At 39.0% G+C, this 18821-nt stretch overlaps 1 protein-coding gene and 3 non-coding genes across 6 annotated transcripts; all 4 read right to left on the bottom strand.

Annotated features, from left to right (window-relative positions):
• Positions 1-1113: 1113 nt before the first annotated feature.
• Positions 1114-18775, bottom strand: KANSL2 (KAT8 regulatory NSL complex subunit 2). Of its 3 annotated transcripts, none has more exons than XM_043885594.1 (10): positions 18626-18775; positions 17778-18036; positions 16800-16978; positions 16201-16315; positions 12989-13152; positions 12650-12816; positions 11615-11711; positions 8119-8270; positions 2518-2637; positions 1114-1828 (listed from the first exon to the last, which is right to left on the bottom strand). In XM_043885594.1, exons 2-10 carry the CDS (start codon positions 18026-18028, stop codon positions 1697-1699), a joined length of 1377 nt encoding a protein of 458 aa, XP_043741529.1. In that variant the 5' UTR covers positions 18029-18036; positions 18626-18775; the 3' UTR covers positions 1114-1696. The 3 variants fall into 3 exon arrangements, with proteins under 3 accessions (XP_043741529.1, XP_043741510.1, XP_043741519.1); XM_043885575.1 differs by having other exon boundaries at positions 8017-8270; positions 18626-18774; XM_043885584.1 differs by lacking the exon at positions 18626-18775 and having other exon boundaries at positions 8017-8270; positions 17778-18364.
• Positions 2053-2191, bottom strand: LOC122686296. Its single transcript, XR_006338693.1, has one exon. It is a non-coding gene; the product is annotated as a small nucleolar RNA SNORA2/SNORA34 family (small nucleolar RNA).
• Positions 3600-3731, bottom strand: LOC122686290. Its single transcript, XR_006338691.1, has one exon. It is a non-coding gene; the product is annotated as a small nucleolar RNA SNORA2/SNORA34 family (small nucleolar RNA).
• LOC122686286 lies at positions 11388-11523 on the bottom strand. The gene has a single exon (XR_006338687.1). It is a non-coding gene; the product is annotated as a small nucleolar RNA SNORA2/SNORA34 family (small nucleolar RNA).
• Positions 18776-18821: the final 46 nt, after the last annotated feature.

Here is an 18821-nt window from a genome sequence, read left to right as displayed (position 1 = left end):
CTCTTCCTACCAAATCTTAATTACAGAAGATAAAACCTTGGAGAGTAGTAGCCTTTTCCAAACTCTTCACTTTGCATTTGCAGAAAAATGGCCATCAAAATCTCTGGGTGCTAGGATACAGGTTCCATGGCCTCTACTCCACACTGCAACCCCCCCCCACCCCACCCTCCACCCAAAGGTACCTGAACCTGTTAAACTTATAAAACCACCAGACTGAGTGACGTGGATGCTACCAATTTGCCAGTAACTTTAAAACAATGGGAAGATGGGACTTCCCTGGCAGTTCAGTGGTTAGCACTCTGCACTACCACCCCAAGGGAGCAGGGGTCTCATTGGGAAACTAAGCTCTTACATACTGTGTGGTAGAGCAAAAAAAAAAAAAAAAAAAAAACAATGGGAAGAAGATATTTTAATCCCTAATCTTGTTGCAGAAGTTTTTCAATCTGCATAAGGGATGTTCATGAATAGTGTAAAAAGTACTAGACAAGAAAGCAGTGGGAACAAATAAACTGGAGTATACAGCAAGCCCTATTAAAGGTGATCTCAGGATTCATCTGACAGGTCTTCTGAGTCACTTCCTGACCATTCCCAGGAAATAAACTAAAGCCACGGTGATAATGTAACTATATTTTATTTTCTCTATTCCGTTTTTACAAAGGGTAACTTTTTGCCTCCTTGTCGTATTATGTTATGGTGAGATCACACACTCCTAGCTTTACACACACACTCCTAACCTTACAGAACCCTGGAGATCACACACTCCTAGTCTTTACACACACACACACACACACACACACACACACACACACTCCTAGCCTTAAGAGAATTTTTAGACAACAATCAACCATTAATTGTGAGAAAAAAATGTGAGTGGGAAGAGGGAGCAGTGAAGATAAAAAAGAAAGAAGACATTTGGGAGGAATATGCAAATACCATTAACTAGGCAAGTAGGTTTTAATAAGGGAACCCTTTCCATTTACTTATTACAGGTTTTTAAATCTTTTAAGTGTATCTGTCTTGTTTTCCCTTTCCCATCAGACAGCTCCCAACCCACCCCCACCAACATATAGATACCACACTCTCAAACACAAAGATGCATTCAACTCATTGTTCTACATTTTCATAACACTTCAACATTTAATAGAAACTATGTACAATAATTTTTATTGTATCTTACATAAGATAGCCACTACAGAAATTTACATAGGTTAGAAGCACGATGGATGGTTTAGCAAGGCCCAGTCCTGTGGGCTATTTTCTCAGAGGCTATGGGTCAGAGTTCATTGAGGAGAGGAGCTTCGGAGTACCCAATAAGGATGAGAGGCGAGGAAAGGCTAAAATACAGGCTGCTAGACAGAGATAACCAACCACTGGGTCCCTCAACATCCCAAGACTTGGGAAACAGCATTACAAAAACCTCTCTTCCCTTAGGCACAGTCTCCAGGACTCTCAATCCCAGCAGCTCTGATGGGAACCACCTACCTCTCCCCCTTGGCATGGAGTGGGAAGACATCCACAGCTTGTACACACAATTGGTCCCTGCCCTCAACATTTGTTTGACTGGAGCACTCGATAACCCAAAAGAAAAACAAGGTAGTCTGGGTTGTCCTTTATAGTGAGAGATGGGTCAGAAATACTTGTTGAAAGAATGGGAAATACAAATCCTCCAAAGTCAACTGGTTCCCAGAACAAGCCATCAACTAACAGAAGGGGGTTCCGGCTTCCCATTTGCAGTAGCCACTCCACTCTGAGGCAATGGTGCAAGGGCTTTCTCAGAATTTCGAGGTCCCTGTGATCTGCACCCATCTCCAGCCATCTGCATCTGGCCCTGTTAAAACAAAGTCAGTTTGGTTACAAACTCATTCATTGTGGCCTGCAACATGAATCTGACTTATATAAAGCCCATGTATAGTAAGTAGCCAGAACAAGACAGCAGATATTTATAACTCTATGTAATTGCTCTTCCCCATACTTGACTATTCCTGACTCCTGGAGTCACAAATCATTACTGGTAGCATTGCCGAGGCTTTTTCAATGCAAAGGAAAGCTGTGGGTTGTTTCTTCCAAATGAAATAGCCATTCCCTGCTGAGGTTCCAGAACAACCAACAGATCACACAGGAAGACAGTGCTCTGGGCCTCTGTTTGAAACCAACAGCTATAGTGTAACTGCAGGTCTTCAGTCAGGGCCATGAGTGTCCCACCCAAAGCTCAAAGAAACCAAATCACACTGCTTGTGCTTAACTTTCTGATGAAAACAATTCCAATACTGAACTCTCCCTTATATCAACAATTTACCTACATTCCTTGCCTCAACCTTTCCTAGTTAACCAAATAAATTTATGTCCTGCTCTCCCAGATATGGGGACCAGGGGCTAGTAAGTGTTCTAAGGCCCATCTGGAAAACTGCAACCAGGGGCACCCTTCCAGCTAGTGATGACCACCTCAACCCCCGGGAGCACATGCCAACCACAGCCAGCGTGGAGCTCTCTGCCTGGCTGAAGTTATTCTTCACTTGCCAAAATATCCACTGGGCCTTCAGCAATTTCTTTGACTGGATGATCTTCAAGGGTTAGTGAAGGATCAAAAAGCAAGGGTGAAGGAGGGCACTGCATACCATCACCCACAACATCCAAATCCTAAGAAAAGAAAAAGAAAAAAGCCTATCAGCAACACCAAGGGAGCCAACAAGCTAAAGTTTGCCTACTTTTAGCAACTCACAGCAGTTCTCCCTTCCTTCCCTCACCCCTCGTCTACCTTTAAACAATAACAAATGTGCATGCAACAAATGGGACAAGCTTGAGAAGTACTGATTCTTGCTGCCAAATATAAACTGCAGACCACTATAGTAGCTTTAAAAAGAGTATTTTTTAAATAGGAAAATTCAGGGACAGAAAGTAGAATAGTAGCTACCAAGGGCTAGAGACAGGCAATGTGGGAGTTCCAGTTTAATGGATACAGTCTCTGTCTCCACTGAGAAAAGTTCTGTGGAAAATTCAATGGAAACTCTGATCGTGGTGATGGTTGCAATATAGTTTAAATGTACTTAATACCACTGAGTAGTATGTTTTAAAATGGCAAATCTTACATTATAAGTATCTTACAATAAAAAATATTTTAAAGAAGCATATACTGGGAATTCCCTGGCAGTCCAGTGGTTAGCACTCCATGCTTTCTTTCACTGCCAAGAGTGTAGGTTCAACCTCTGGTTGGGGAACTAGACCTGTGCAGCACCCTGCCCTCCCCAAAACAGGCATACCCTTCTAAGGCTAGCTGCACTCAACCTCTAAGTTCATGAGTGATGCCTCTAAAATGGACAGCAGCGTAATTATAAATTAAAATGAAATACTGACTTAATAGATTGGACAATATGAGACCACTTGATAAATATTCTAACAGCCGCAAAGCCAGCCAGCGAGTAAAAACAGGACGAGGTACAGGGAAGAAAGAAGGAAGACAAAAAACTCAAAGTCCTTCTGAATGGCCAGGAAGTATTTTGGTTAAGTCATTATCCCCACAGAGAATAAGTCCCTGATTTTTAAACCTAACATAATCCAACTGCCGTTTAAAATACACACACGACAACATTATATTTTACAGACTATGTTTCTTCCAATTGAACTGGCTATTCCCACAGGAGGGCTGAAGCCAACAGACCATAGGAAGACAATGCTCTCGGCTCCTGTCTGAAACCAACAGCTACAGCAAACTACTGGTCTTGATTCAGGGCCTAAAGAGCTGTAAAAGCTCAGACAATGTGTCAAACTCACTTTCATGCCTCTGCTTTCTAAGCATTACTGCTAAACTCTGCTTCCCAAGAGTGAAAACTATCCAAGGGTTTAAGCTGTCCTGTGTTCAAGGCACTTTACAGAGGATCTATGTCTCCAGTAATTCAGCTTCTTGAAAAAAGCGAAATTCTATGCTTTAAAAATAGGTCTTAAGAATTTGAAATCCTTTCCCTTGGTTTTGATCACCAAAATGAAGAATCATATACTCAAGATAATTAAAGTAAAGGAAGGAATATAACTTTCAAGTCTTTGACTGTGTGGATCACAACAAACTGGAAAATCCTTCAAGAGATGGGAATACCAGACCACCTTACCTGCCTCCTGAGAAATCTGTATGCAGATCAGGAGGCAACAGTTGGAACCAGACTGGTTCCAAATTGGGAAAGGAGTATGTCAAGGCTGTATACTGTCACCCTGCTTATTTAACTTATATGCAAAGTACATCATGAGAAATACTGGACTGGATGAAGCACAGGCTGGAATCAAGACTGCCAGGAGAAATATCAATAAGCTCAGATATGCAGATGACACCACCCTTATGGAAGAAAGTGAAGAACTAAAGAGCCTCTTGATGAAAGTGAAAGAGAGTGAAAAAGTTGGCTTAAAAGTCAACATTCAGAAAACTTAAGTTTATGGCATCCGGTCCCATCATTTCATGGCAAATAGATGGGGAAACAGTGAAAACTGTGTGTGTGGGTGTGTGTTTTGTCGCTCAGTTGTATCCAACTCTTTTGAGACCCCATGAACTGTGACCCACCACGCTCCTCTGTCCACAGGATTCTCTAGGCAAGAATACAGGAGTGGGTTGCCATTTCCTTCTCCAATGGAAACAGTGAGAGACTTTATTTCTGGGGGCTCCAAAATCACTGCAGATGGTGACTACAGCCATGAAATTAAAAGACACTTGCCCCTTGGAAGAAAAGTTATGAACAACCTAGACAGCATATTAAAAAGCAAAGACATTACTTTGCCAACAAAGGTCCGTCCAGTCAAAGCTATGGTTTTTCCAGTAGTCATGTATGGATGTGAGAGTTGGACTGTAAAGAAAGCTGAGCGCCGAAGAATTGATGCTTTTCAACTGTGGTGTTGGAAAAGACTCTTGAGAGTCCCTTGGACAGCAAGGAGATCCAACCAGTAAATCCTAAAGGAAATCAGTCCTGAATATTCACTGGAAGGACTGATGCTGAAACTGAAACTCCAATATTTTGGCCATCTGATGTGAAGAACTGACTCATCTGAAAAGACCCTGATGCTGGGAAAGACTGAAGGTGGGAGAAGGGGACGACAGAGGATGAAATGGTTGGATGGCATCATTGACTCAATGGACATGGGTCTGAGTAAGCTCCGGGAGTTGGTGATGGACAGGGAGGCCTGGCGTGCTGCAGTCCATGGTCACAGAGTTGGACACGACTGAGCGACTGAACCGAACTGATAAAGGATGTGCTAGACTTAAAGCTGCTCAATTTAAGCAGAAACATAAGGAAAAGGATATAGCTGGCTACGTAACATCTATTTCAGATGTGTCAGAAACTTCTATACACAGAAACCAGTGTTCTCACACCTTTAAAACTATTAACTGCTGGGACTCCCTGGCAGCCCAGTGGTTAAGACTTCGTGCTTCCACTGTAGGGGGTGCAGGTTCGATCCCTGCACTGGTTTCAAGGAACTAAGATCCTGCATGCTGCAGACAGAAGCAGGGCAGGGGAGGGGGGAAAGACTGCGAACAGTTTTATCCAATTCTTTTAGCATGCACAATGATCATACACTTGATCCTTGCACAATGCAGTGGTTTAGGGGCAACAATGTCCAGTCAGAAATCAGTGCATAACTTCAAGGCAGCCCTTTGTGTCCATGGTTCTGTACCCTCAGATTCAATCAACTGCAGATCATGAAGACTGTAAAAATTATTCACTGAAAAAAAAATCTGCATAATAAGTGAACCCACACAAGCTCAAGCCATGTTGTTCAAGAGTCAACTGCATAATTAACTAACGTGAAATTTAAAAGAACCCATGTAAGTAATGTGGCAAAACATTTCAAAGTCTCAAGATGACAATGGCACAGAAATTTTTCAAAGAAAAATAGATATTAAAAAAGTTTTCTTCACATATTGAATGTTGTCTGTTATGAGAATTAAAATTGGGAACAGGAACCTAAAATAAGAAAGGAAGAAAGTATCAGCAGAAATGCCTAACATAAGAGGAATATGTAGAGACATACCAGAATATAGGATAGAATCCACATTTCTGATGTCAAAAATGGAACTCAAAAAACAAACACAAGAAGAGAGCAATCTCAAAGTAATAGGATTAAGGTATTAAATTATTATTTGTCAAATATTCTTAGATCAAAGGACAGAAAACAGACAAGTATTAATGTCTGATACCTGGTCCTCCCACAAGTTACCAGAAATTATTATTAAGTTACAGAAATGATATCTAAGAAAGAACATAGGTAGATTGCTGGGTGGAATTCACATAATTAAGAAACTATTTTTTCCCAGAAGACTAGTATATTCAGAATTTATGGGAGGACAAAAATTCTTTTATAAAACTGAATTTGAATGTGTTTCAACATTTTCTGGAGAATTTTTACCTCCAAAGAATAAAACTACTTTTTAAACGACCAATGTGGTTCATCTAAAGTACATTAATACAGACATAATAGATGATCAAGTACAAATAGCTAATTATCACTTTTAAGCCTCTAACAACAAAGGTCCCTCTTAAAAACTCATTAGATTCTCAAAAATAAAGTTACTTCTCATACATTCTTTCACATCTCATAATCGCTAACATTCTGTGTTATTATTCTCTGAAAAGCAAACAAGAACGTAATCTTCAACAAAAAGAGTCACATTTTCTCAGATCTAAATCATCAAAAGTTTGAGAGCACACTCTAAAATTAACGACAAAAACAAGTGAAAGGGGAAACAAAAGGGTCAAAAGAGAAATGGCTCTAGAAATTAACAATCACATGAAATAAAAAATAACAATAATCGAGTACATCTAAATAAAACACGTGCTAATTTCTACATATATACATTACTATGTGAAGGGAATCTGGCAACGTAGTACTTGATCAGGTTGTTTTTAAAAAAGCCTACAGACAGCATACAATCAAAAAAGAGGGCAAGGAAATTTATTCAGTTCACTCTTTTGGGGCCATACCACTTGGCTTGTGCAAACTTAGCTCCCCAACCAGGGAATGAACCCAGGCCACAGCAGTCAAAGCACCCAGTCCGAACCACTGGACCTCCAGGGAGTTCCATGGAATCAGGTTACTGATTCACTGAATCAGTTTACTGAATCAGTACGGCTTTTTAAGATATTAGCCTTTCCTGATGTATCTTTTTAGTGAGCAACACTGGAGGCCATCCAAATCCTGCTTCTACCCCTACATAAACAATACTGCAACCTTTACTAAATTTTCTATTTAGATTTGTCACTTTAAATATGCCATGGTTATATACAAGACATCTTATTTATTAAATTCAGAAGATTTATCTTCATAATAAATAATGAAAACCTTTATTCAGAAAGCTAAAGATTAAGGCAAGTGCCAAAAGAGAAGGAACGTCAATTGATCCCTAAAGTGAATGACACAGTAGGGTAGTGCTAATTAGGGAAGCAAATACAATCAGAGATGCGCTTAAGAGCTGGGACCAGTTGAGGAGCAGGCTGAAAAAAGCAATGAAGTGTATACACTTAGAAGGTTGTCACAGTAAATATTTAGAGTTCACTGATATCTGAGTCCTTTCACAAAAGAATCTTTTAATAATTATCAAAAATGAAAAACAATAGGCAGAGCTAAGTTTAGGGCTGTTTTTTAGGAGGGACACATTCATCTAAAAATGATAACCCTGACTACACAACCAAACACTTTACATTGCTGAATGGATATCAGAATTCATTTGTATTTGTTAAGATTCTAGTCAATTATCTTGTGAATGGGCACCAAATTTCCCAGCTACATAAATCCAATCACAAAGAGACTTTCCTCCAACTTCTCTTAGTTTATAATTTCCCTTATCAGGCCCTCAGAAAAACTTCTGTAAAATTTAAACTGTCTCTAAACGAATGTTAACATACAAATACAACCATACATATCATTTCAAAAAATTTATCAGCTTTTTTCTTTTTTAAAACCACAAATGACTAACCTAGTCTCACCATTAATAAATAAGGCCTTGCCTCAAGGGCCAACCAGAGCAGAGCTTCTCTAACTTACATCACTGAACTCCAGAGGTAAACTCTCAGTGGGTTGAAGCTCGGCAGCACTCAAGTACAGATCCATGGGGCCGGCTTCCAGATCGTCTGGCACAGACAGTACCTGCTCGGGCTTATACATCTGAGGAGGCAACTGGAAATGCAGTGGGCAGCAAGGATCCTCAGAAAGGCTTACAGGAACTGGTTTGTTGCAGGGTACCTCTTCAGATCCCTGGCAGCATTTGAAGAGAACCTGATTCGTGTCCTGACAAATATCTGTAGAAAAACGGTCAAGGGAAATAAAATGGATCTATCTAAGAAGGCACAAAATGTTGTCTGCCATGTAAAATTCAAGGTCTGGACTACACAAGATTATTAGTTACATCTGATACAGAATCAAATGCAGGTAACAATTTTTAAAGTTATTTCTCAAATTTTCATTTACTAGAGTAATTCTAGCTCTACCAGTAGTGTAAAACTAGTCCCCAACCTCCATTTCAGGATCTATCCTTTAGAGTAGACACTAATCTCATTCTCTCCATGAGGGTCAAACATAAAACATTTAAAAACATAGTGCTAAGTGTCAACAGTAATAATCCTAGAAATCTATACCTATGCAGAAGAAACATGTCAGGGCAAAAGCAAATAGCTTGCAGAGGCCCCTACCAACTCCTTCAGAGAGTCAAAAGATACAATGTTGTTTCTGCTATTAAGCAGATGGGCAGAAAGTTGTTTTTATTTTTTTAAAAAAACATTTTGAACTTTGTTTCCAAAATATTTATTACATAAATTTGTTTAAAAGAAACTGGGTGTTGGGGAAAACAGAAGCTCTAGTAATGTAACTAGGTATCATACTCTAGCAGGGAACACTTTGCTTTAAGAGGGCCCATGGAAAGAAGCACTCCAAGAACACTCCAGGAGCCCTAACTTCTACTATGGGTAGAAGCAGAAAGGGGCTATATTTCCAAGTTGGCAAAGAAGTGCTGTAGGATGAACGAACATTGAAATCATGATTAGATAACAAAATTTCAGAAGTCAGTCTACAAAATACATTTTTCTCAAATTTTAGCATTTCCTGATATCCTACCTACACAGTTGTTTTCCCTAAATTAATAGACAACTGTCATTTCAAATTTGGGCTTATTTTTTAAACCAGAAAGCACAATTTTCTATAAATTGATTGTACCCAATTTTCTAGAAACTAATTATGCAACTATGGGTAATTTTTAATCCTCCAAATTTTAAGGTAATTTTTTAAAGGTAAAAAATCTAACGTACATTATAATTTTTAAGCCAAATAAAACCTCTTGAAGAAAGTTCCTTTTTTAAATCCATCCTTAGAACTTGCCAAACCCTCTAAAACAGAGTTACACAGCACTGCCACTACTAGCATTATGGCCACGGGTGTGCTGTAAAATGTCTATTAGCTGCATTCCCGGCCTCTGCCCTCTAGATGTCAGCAGCAACCCCCACCAGAGCTATGACTGACAAAAATGTCTCCACATTACCAAATGGGGGACAATGGCCCCAGCCGAGAGCCACTGCTCTCAGGGTACAATATGTAGCTCACTGTAAACAAATAACTACTGAAATGAAAATCAATGCTCAAGTGAACAATAAATTGCAATCTCTGTGTGCTTAAGAAGCCCGATCTTGTTTAAATTATCAAAATCTTAAATGTGAATCCATTAAATGTTTTAATTAGAACTTTTCATGTAATTCAAAGGACTTTCACAAGCCTCTTATTTACTATCACAATATCCCTAAAAATCCTTTTACCCCCCTCCTCCACCCCTTTCCTTTCAGATGGGGACAACAGACAAAGAAGGGAATGGTTGACCTACAACTAGAGACTGGGTCCTTCACTTTCAGTCCAGGGCTGTCTCCATTAGACCAGAGTAAAGAGTTAACAGGTCACCAATGGCAGTCGCATCTTTCTCTGGGATAAGGACTTAAGGAAGGGTAAGTGACTTAGGCAACCATGGAGTGGAAAGGAAAAGAGCATAAAAGAGAAAAAAAATAATACTTCCCTTCTCTTTTCAAACACATTTTACGTTCAACTTTGCATTTTTAAAATATTAAAATTCTAATAAACTGAGTATACTGCAGTAAGAAAAAGTCTAGAATACTCTTTAATATCCATAAGTTGGGGTTTTTGCCTTATAAAGTAATTCAAGGCCACTGAAGAAAACCTGAACGTACAAGGCAGAGGGAAAAAGGGCATTCATAACCCCACCATCCAAAAATAGTCACATTTCTGTTATATTCCCTCCCAGTGTTAGTTCCACGTAGTTAAAACCATACTCTACTGAATTCCATATTCTATTTGTGTCACTATCATTTTCTTGTCATTCATAAACTTTAAATATGTTTAATTCCTGAACATATTCCATACTACATTTAATCAAAATTTTCCTATTTTCCATCCCTGAAAACTTTAAGGCTGTCTCTAGTTGGAAAAATTTTATGTAAAAATATTAATATGTATTTGATTATCTTCTTAAATCCCCAGAGATGTCAAAGAACATGAACATTAAAAAAGGAAAAAAAAAAAAAAAGAATATGAATATTGTCAAACTGCTTTGTAAAAAGCCTGTGTCATTTTACAGTCTCACTGGCAGTGTTTAGAAGGGCCCATTTCACTATTCCCTCACAAACTTTTGAAACTTACTATTTCATACCTAGATAAGTATCAAATTTCTAGATTAGGGGACTCCCTGGTGGTCCAGTGGTTAGGACCTAGCACTTTCACTGCCAGGACCTGGGTTCAATCCTTGGTCAGGGAACTAAGATCTCACAGGCTGTGGCAGTGCAGCCAAAAAGAAAAACAAAATGCAGAGATTAAAAAAACTTCCTTGTTTTCTTATTTCACTTATTTATAGTGAAGATGAATACTTTTCAACTATCAGCCACTTCTTTTAATCTGTCCGTAGGTAGCCTTTGCCCAATTATGTTTTCAGTATTTATCTTTAGCTTTTAATTACACTGTATAAAAACTTTATATACTGATATCATATAATGAAGATTATATTTTAAAAGTGCATTAACTATAAAAGTGACTTTTCTCAATGTTCATAATGTAGATGCACTTTCACAATCTAATAACACAACTCAAAAAATTTTATAACCCAATTATAAACGTAAGGTGTCCCATTTGAATGAAAACTAAAATATACAACCATGGCCCTGACCACACAAAAGGATAATATTCAAAGACAGCTCACAGTTCAGAACCATCCCACTGTTTTTGGATACACAATTTTCTCTTATTATAGTAACTGGACTTAACATTACTATAATTTTAATGAAAAAGTTAAACCAGGGATCTCTAAATTTTGGAATCCCAGTATTAATCAACTACAAATAAGTATTAGCCCCTATCACCAGTGACTGAGATGTTTCTTTCTAATGAATTGACCATTACATTTCGAAGATCTGAAATGGCCAACAGACCATAGAAAGAGACTTCTTTAGGCTCCTGTTTGAAACCAACAGCGTCAGTAAACTGCTGGCCTTGATTCAGGGCCAAAAGAAAACAAAGACCTTCAATTAACTGAACTATCACAGATCCCCACTACCCTTCAGATTAGCTAGCAAACTAAACAGAGCAAAAAAGATACGGGTAAGGCAGTGTCTGGTCATTGGAAGAGACTGATTGGAACAACGAACATCATCCACAAAGGCCAAGCACCTCTGACTGGAACGAGTGGTATGGGCCTAAAAAATGAGAAAACACATTAGTCAAAATAAATTATCTATCATTTAACAATTTATTCACCAATGCTATGCAAAAGGAAAAAAAAAATTTAAACTTCATGTCCAAATAACGAGCCAACCGTAATTTGAAACACAACTCCTCCATATTACAAAAGTGTGATACACAGGCCTAGTGTTTTTCAAACTACCTTTTATTTGTCTTATAGTCTTACGTTAAGCCTCAAAAAATATGAGAAAAATGGAATTACTCTTACTGATGTTTTGTTTAAAAATCATTTTAAACAAATTTAAAAATGATCACTTAACTTGGTTCATCAAACGTACTGACGTTCATTGTTCTTATTATTCTACTTATTTCTCTGCTTTCTAAAACAAGAGTCCCAAACTGTTAGGTGTTCTGTGCCTATTTCTGAAATGAACATTTCTGAACCAAGTAACTTAGAAATCTATGGCAATCCTTCAATATGCAGATGAAAATAAGAGTCCAGAGAAGTTCATTTATCAGAGCAGGCACAGAATTGATCAGAAGGGAACTAAAACACACATCTCTGGACTCCCAGGTAAGTGCCCAATATACCCCATGTCCAGTAAGTTAGATTTCAGAACAAAAATTTTGAAAGTGAGAGTTAATCACTCAGTCATGTCCAACCCTTTGTGACCCCATAGACTGTAGCCCACCAGGCTCTTCGGTCCATGGATTCTCCAGGTAGTAATACTGGAGTGGATAGCTATTTCCTTCTCCAGGAAGTCTTCCCAAACCAGGGATCAAACCCAGGTCTTCCATGTTGCAGGCAGATTCTTTACTATCTGAGCCACCAGAGAAGCCCTGTAAGCCTAGTAAGTTATAGAGTTTAGAACCAAAACTGTACAACAGTGTTCACCATAACTCTGTAAAAGCAAATGTATACACCTTAGAGGTATATACACAAATTATATACCTGTTGGGCGGCACCATCTGTGGCCAGCATTCTGCGCTCCTTCAGCTGCCTGTGTAGTAAGGCTTCCACTCCATAGCGCTGACGATACCGCCGAAGACATTTTAGACGCTTTAAGTTTTCTCGTTCTTTGGCCAGAAGTCCCTCTGGGCCAGTCAGGAGACTACTACCTGGAAAGTCAAAACAGTCAAGATGTTATCTGCCAAGCAACCAAGGATGCATCTTCAGTTTCAAAAGCAAATCCTCTTCCAGTCCAGGTAACAAAAAAGAAATAAGCCTAACTACCAAATTCACATGTTGGTTAAACCCACGGCAGGTTGTTGGAACTGGCATAAAACTTGCCTAGAGCTTCATGTTCCACTTTGCGATTGTGTAAATAACGTCGCTTCTTCTCTTTGAGCAGATGCTGAAGTCGTTTAAACTGATCAATGTACAAAGATTGCAAACGAATAAGCTTCTCACGCATAATCAGGGCCACTTCTTCTGCTGTGTAGACACCAGCATGTCTAGAATAAGACGATTCAAAAAGGATAAGAAAGCACAACAATAAGACCCAAGCTTAAAAGCAGCAAAGAGTGAAGGTTAGACTTAGGTTTGCTATTCAACAAGCAGTCAGTGCTGAGACAATCACCTTACTACATAAGAATGTTCTCACAGCATTTTACTATTGTTATTAAAAAACAAAATACCCAAGAACGGATACCAATGTATGATCTCAAAATGTGGAGATGGAAAAATGTTTCATTATGCCCCCCAGTTATTTGCATTATGTTTAAACAGGAGTAGATACAGAACACTCAAAACTTTTATTACTCTATAGTCTTGTTCCATTTAATACAGAAAAAATCACTTACCAGTAAATTAAAGTGTTAATTTAGTAGCATATATCTCAATATATTTTAACTAAAGTACAAAAAATCACAAATAATTACAACTTCTAATTTAAAAGTACACTTTTAATTGGTGGTCCAGTGGTTACGATTATGCGCTCTCACTGCTGAAAGGCCTGGATTCAATCCCTGTTCAGGCAACTAAGATCCCATAAGCCACAAAGCATAGCCAAAAATATTCTCAAAATATAGTATCCTGGAGAAACCCTTAATTGCCAAAGATCTAGATCCACATCAACTTAAGCTTTGCCACCAACTATGAATTAACAAAACTTAAAAAAAAACCTTATTCTTAAAAAAAAAAAAAGCTAGATATAGACCTTGACTTGATACTCTCATATTGTGACCTAGTAAAAATTATTTCTATTATTTAAAAGGCAAAATATACATGAACTATATACTGATTTTAAATCCAAAAAGTATGTGCTCTTTAAAATTTAACTGTTAAATCACTGAAATACACAGAATAAAACTATTAACTTTAGGACTGAGAGCAAATAATCTCTGCCAAAAACTTTTCTTAAATATAAACAGGAGATAATACCTGTGTATAAGAAAAGTACAACTACAAAGTACTCTGAAATTATAAAAATGGCAAAATCTAAGACTCAGAAAATGTGAAAATTTTAAAAATATCTAATGTTTAAACAAGGTGATGAGGTTATTCATATTCAGGAAAATGGGGCATGTCTGCATTAATGCCTGTATCCCTAAAATACTGAGGCCTTAACCTAACATCATTTGTTAAAATGAAATTAATTTCATTGTACCCTGTCAGAAGAGAACTTAACTGGGGACTACAATTAGAATTTACAACAAATCATTTGGGGAGGCGGATGAGCATCCTAACTAAGGTAAAGGCCTAGTTCATGTGACAAATGAGTTGTTTATTTAAAGATGGAGCCGCAAATATTCACAGCTAGTTATAATTTAAAAAATCATGTACTAAAAAAAATAAATAAATAAATAAAAAATCATGTACTAACTCTTCTTGCTCTGATATGCACAATTGTAAGTCTAGGTTTATTATTAGACCAATTTCAAAAAAGGGAATCACTTATTATATTGTGTTAAATTGTTTTTTCCCTTTAAATGTTCCTTTTAGAGGAAACTGACATCTAGCCCTTTTAACACTTATGTTTCTCATAAAATTAACTGGTATTTTGTTTCATGCAACAATCTCCTGTAAGAGCTTCCCTCCTAGCTCAGTCGGTAAAGAATCTGCCTGCAATGCAGGAGATCCAGGTTCAAATCCTGGGTTGAGAAGAATCCTGGGAAGAATTCCTGGGTTGGGAAGATCCCTGGAGAAGGAAATGGCAACCCACTCCAGTATTCGTGCCTGGAGAATTCCATGGACAGAGGAACTTGGCAGGCTACAGTCCATGGGATCGCAAGAGTTGGACATGACTTAGCAACTAAACCACCAAATCTCCTGTATGTAAGTCAGGTTAGCATAAATGTGGATCAGTGAAGACTGACCCACTCTAGATTAGTAGAGACAAAGTTTCTGGACCTTCCAAACTGAGTGTTTACCACACCAAAAGACAATCACTTTGTGATCCTACAGCACGTACACCTCAAACAATCAAGTATGGCATTTCCAGAAGCACAATGTAATGTAACTATATAAATTACAACTACATCTATATCTATCTATATGTACATCTCTATATAATATCTATATCTACTTATCCATGGCTTAGTATAAAGTTTCTACTGTGAAAATATCCTGCTAGAAACAAGCATTCCTTCTCAAACTACTTACATGGACTTTCCAAACAAGTAGTTTCTGAATAGCTCTCCATATTCAGATTACTTAAAATAGATGAAATTATTATACTCAGAAAACAGAACCCTAAATGACTTCTTATAAACTTCAGAATCCAAGGAATGAAGATGCTATTCTAAGAATTTGTCAAACAGTCAAATCTAGAAATGCGTTACCCCTACCACTATTTAAGAGTTCTTCGACCTAAACTGTCAGTGGGAAGTATCAAGAGACAGAAGGTAGAAAAAAACAAAAACTAAACCCAAACTATGAGACACAGAAACATTAGACTTCTGAGTGGTAATGTTCTGTAACTCCAAAGCAATCGTGGGTTAAGTAAAGAGCAGAACCTTAGTGAGATATAATTAGGATGATTACTCCTGGGTTTCTAAATCAGTTTCTCTTTCTTAGGCATGAAACCAAAGGAAGCTCTTAAAAAACCTTTTAATTTTTCTTAAACATATAAAGGTAAACAAAATATAAATTAATCAGAACTTTGGGGGGGGGGGAGTTGTTATTCAAATATAATCAGTTTTTTTATTCCTGAGGTTTAAGTCAACAACAAATTCTCATCACTTTTCTCTTCTCTGATCTCCACCCATCTCTCAGCTCCTATGTCCGAGAAATCTATTTCCCCCCTGCACTTTCTCACATGTAGAATTTGATGTCCAAAAATTTTCCCAAACTACAAGACTTCTAAAAAAGCATCGAATCCTACTCTGAGGCAAGATGGTGATGAACAATGACACTTTAATATGCAGAAGCTATTACTGTTCACAAATGGCTAAGCTATCTTCAACCCTCCTAGCTTATTAATCTATTAACAGCATGCAGTACTACATTCCACATACTACCTACTAACATATTTTAAAGCCCTATGTGGAGTTACAACTTACTTTAGGGGATCTTCTTGATCACTGTCTATGCTATCAGCTTCACTGTCAGGGTCACCTCTCCATGTCTGATCCACAGTAATGGGTTCCTGCTCCCCATCACTCCAGCTGTCTTCATCTGAGGCAAGGAAGGGAGAGCAGCCATTAAGACTTCCCACCTCTGTAACTCCACCACACAAAACTAGATTACTTAACACACCAATCCAAATCTTAAAATTAAAAATGCTTAATACAGAAGCACTGGCAAATAAAAATGGCTTAAGAAATATACTTCCTGAGTATAAGTACTTATAACACAAATGAGTTAACCATAGCCTCAAAAGGACAGAAAGGTCAACTCAAAATTATTCTGTTTCCTGAAATTATCTTACCTAACAAAGTATAAAAATAGCACTAAAAGAGTCACAAACTCAGGAAAGTAAACCTAAGCACACACTACTTAAAACCAAAAAGACTGGTGAACAGCAGCAGTCCTGAATTCTCCCAAACTGGCAATGAATTATATTGTATTTTCAAGTGCCACATATGTTTAAGGCACTGAGATAAACCAAAGTTCTTTGTTAATTTTCTTGTTTTTTCATTATGAGAGAGAAGATCCTTACCCAGAATTCGGCTGGCTTCACTGCGGCTACTTTCTGGAGTCTGAGACCCCAGCTCTGTCTTAGCGTATGAGCTCAGCTGGCACAAGAGTGTTTCGCCCACAGGCCCTGGATTGGTCTTTTTCATTTGCGCATGAAGTGCCAGGGCATTCCTACGAGCATGTTCAGCACAGAAGGATGCCCTAAGGAGACAAAATATTAACGTTTTATACTCATGCTCCCTCTTACAAGAGCTCAATGATTTCCACAGACAGTGATCTTTAGATCATTTTCAGGAAATTAAAATGACTCTTATCTTCATTTAGAGATTAAAAATGCTAGTGAGGCAGAATAATTTAACAGGCAAGGTCAACTCATTTGGTATTACTGAAGGGTAATGCAGGTTAACATACCCTAGGGATCTATCCATCTAAGGAAATATTCCAACTATAAAAATGCTGGTATCATTTTGCAACAAATCACACTGATCCACTTTCATCTCTCAAAATTGGTTCTGGAAAGCAATTTGACATTTTATAACACTTCAAAATCAATCCACTGCAGGTAGTAAGATGTGGGACACAATGCAGAATTATCTAGCCAAATTATTTCTGCATGGATACTTTGCTTAAATGATGAAAACTTTTCCTAGAAAAATACACATGTATACAATTTTGCACTACCTAAGATTCAAGGACAGCCAAACGAGCCATGGAACCTAGGCTTAAGAATATTTTACAGGTAAAGTAAAATAGCCAAAGAGATAATAAAATGGCCCAACTAGGAGATGTCTCCTCATTTTCATCATTTTAAAAAATTTTCCAAGGATATACCCATAACTTCAATTTTACAAACACGTGACCTAAAAAACTTGGCGGCTGTTTCCAAGGCCACATCCTGCCACATCTTCCTCTCACTTAAAAGCTAAAAGTACATACGACAGGTATCTAACACTCTCTCTCTCTCTCTATATATATATATATATACACAACACACACATACCCATCTTTCTTCTCAGGCTTTGGGGCAGCACTGGGACATCTTTTTCCGTTCTTCGTCGATACATAGCTACACTGCTTGAAAGGCGCATTCTTGTCTTCAAGGATATGCTTAATGCAAAATTCCTGCCCCTCCAGACGAGGCTGCGAACATGGACGATGAGTAAACGAACAAGACAGGGGCTCCTGAGATCTGGGCACTGGGGTGATCCTCCCCCGATTGGTCGGCAAGACGTGAATCCGAATCCTGTTCATACCAAAACCTGCAGGGTCGCACAAAGATCAAACAGCCCTTACCGTTCCCGAAAAGCCCAGCTCCACAATACCCGGGCAGACTGCGCGCGGCTTCTAAAAACGCCAGGCGGAAGTCTCGCTCCTTAACTCCCTTCTGCCCAGGTCTACCAAGATGTTACTGAAATTGCCTCATCTCAACTTCTCTGTCCAAGCCGTCCCCTAACTCTGACCACAGCCACGTTGAAAGTATCTCAAGAGCGCGCACGGTCCCCCCACGAGGGAGAAGCAGCAAGAGGCGGAAGCGCCAGCTCCTGCCCCACGCCGCGCCGCAACGCCGCAGAGCCGCCCGCCCCACCCCTGGCCTCCGCCTCCCCGCATGCCGCCTTTGTCCCGGCCCGCCTCAAAGCTGAAGGCTGGGCCCTGCCCATCCTCGGAGGCCCGTGCAAGCGCCATTTTGTCCTAAGACTCCGAGCACCGGCTTATCTGGGTCCTGGAAGCCTAGAGGAGTAAAGCGACCCTGACGCTGGTTGAGACAGAGTAGCAGCTCGGTAAAAAACAGAAGGGGCGAAGCAGCAGCCTAACTCCAAACGCGAAGAGCCAGCACAGCCGCCATCTTACCTCTGCCGCTGCGCCGCGCCACTCGCTTTCTGGCAGCGCCAGCCACCTCTAACCATTCTTTTCCGGGCTCCCAGTCACTGATTGGATACCGAGCCTACGACTCTGTGTCACCATTGGCTATCTATCGAGATCAGGGGGCGGGGCGCGGCTGGGTGGCTAGAAGAGGTGTCTGTCAGCAACTCAGCTCCAGAGAGAG

This window comes from Cervus elaphus, chromosome 3 (assembly GCF_910594005.1).
Source record: "Cervus elaphus chromosome 3, mCerEla1.1, whole genome shotgun sequence".
Taxonomy (NCBI): Eukaryota; Metazoa; Chordata; class Mammalia; order Artiodactyla; family Cervidae; genus Cervus; species Cervus elaphus.
Note: the sequence above shows the minus strand (reverse complement) of the source record. Positions and strands in the feature narration are given on the sequence as shown.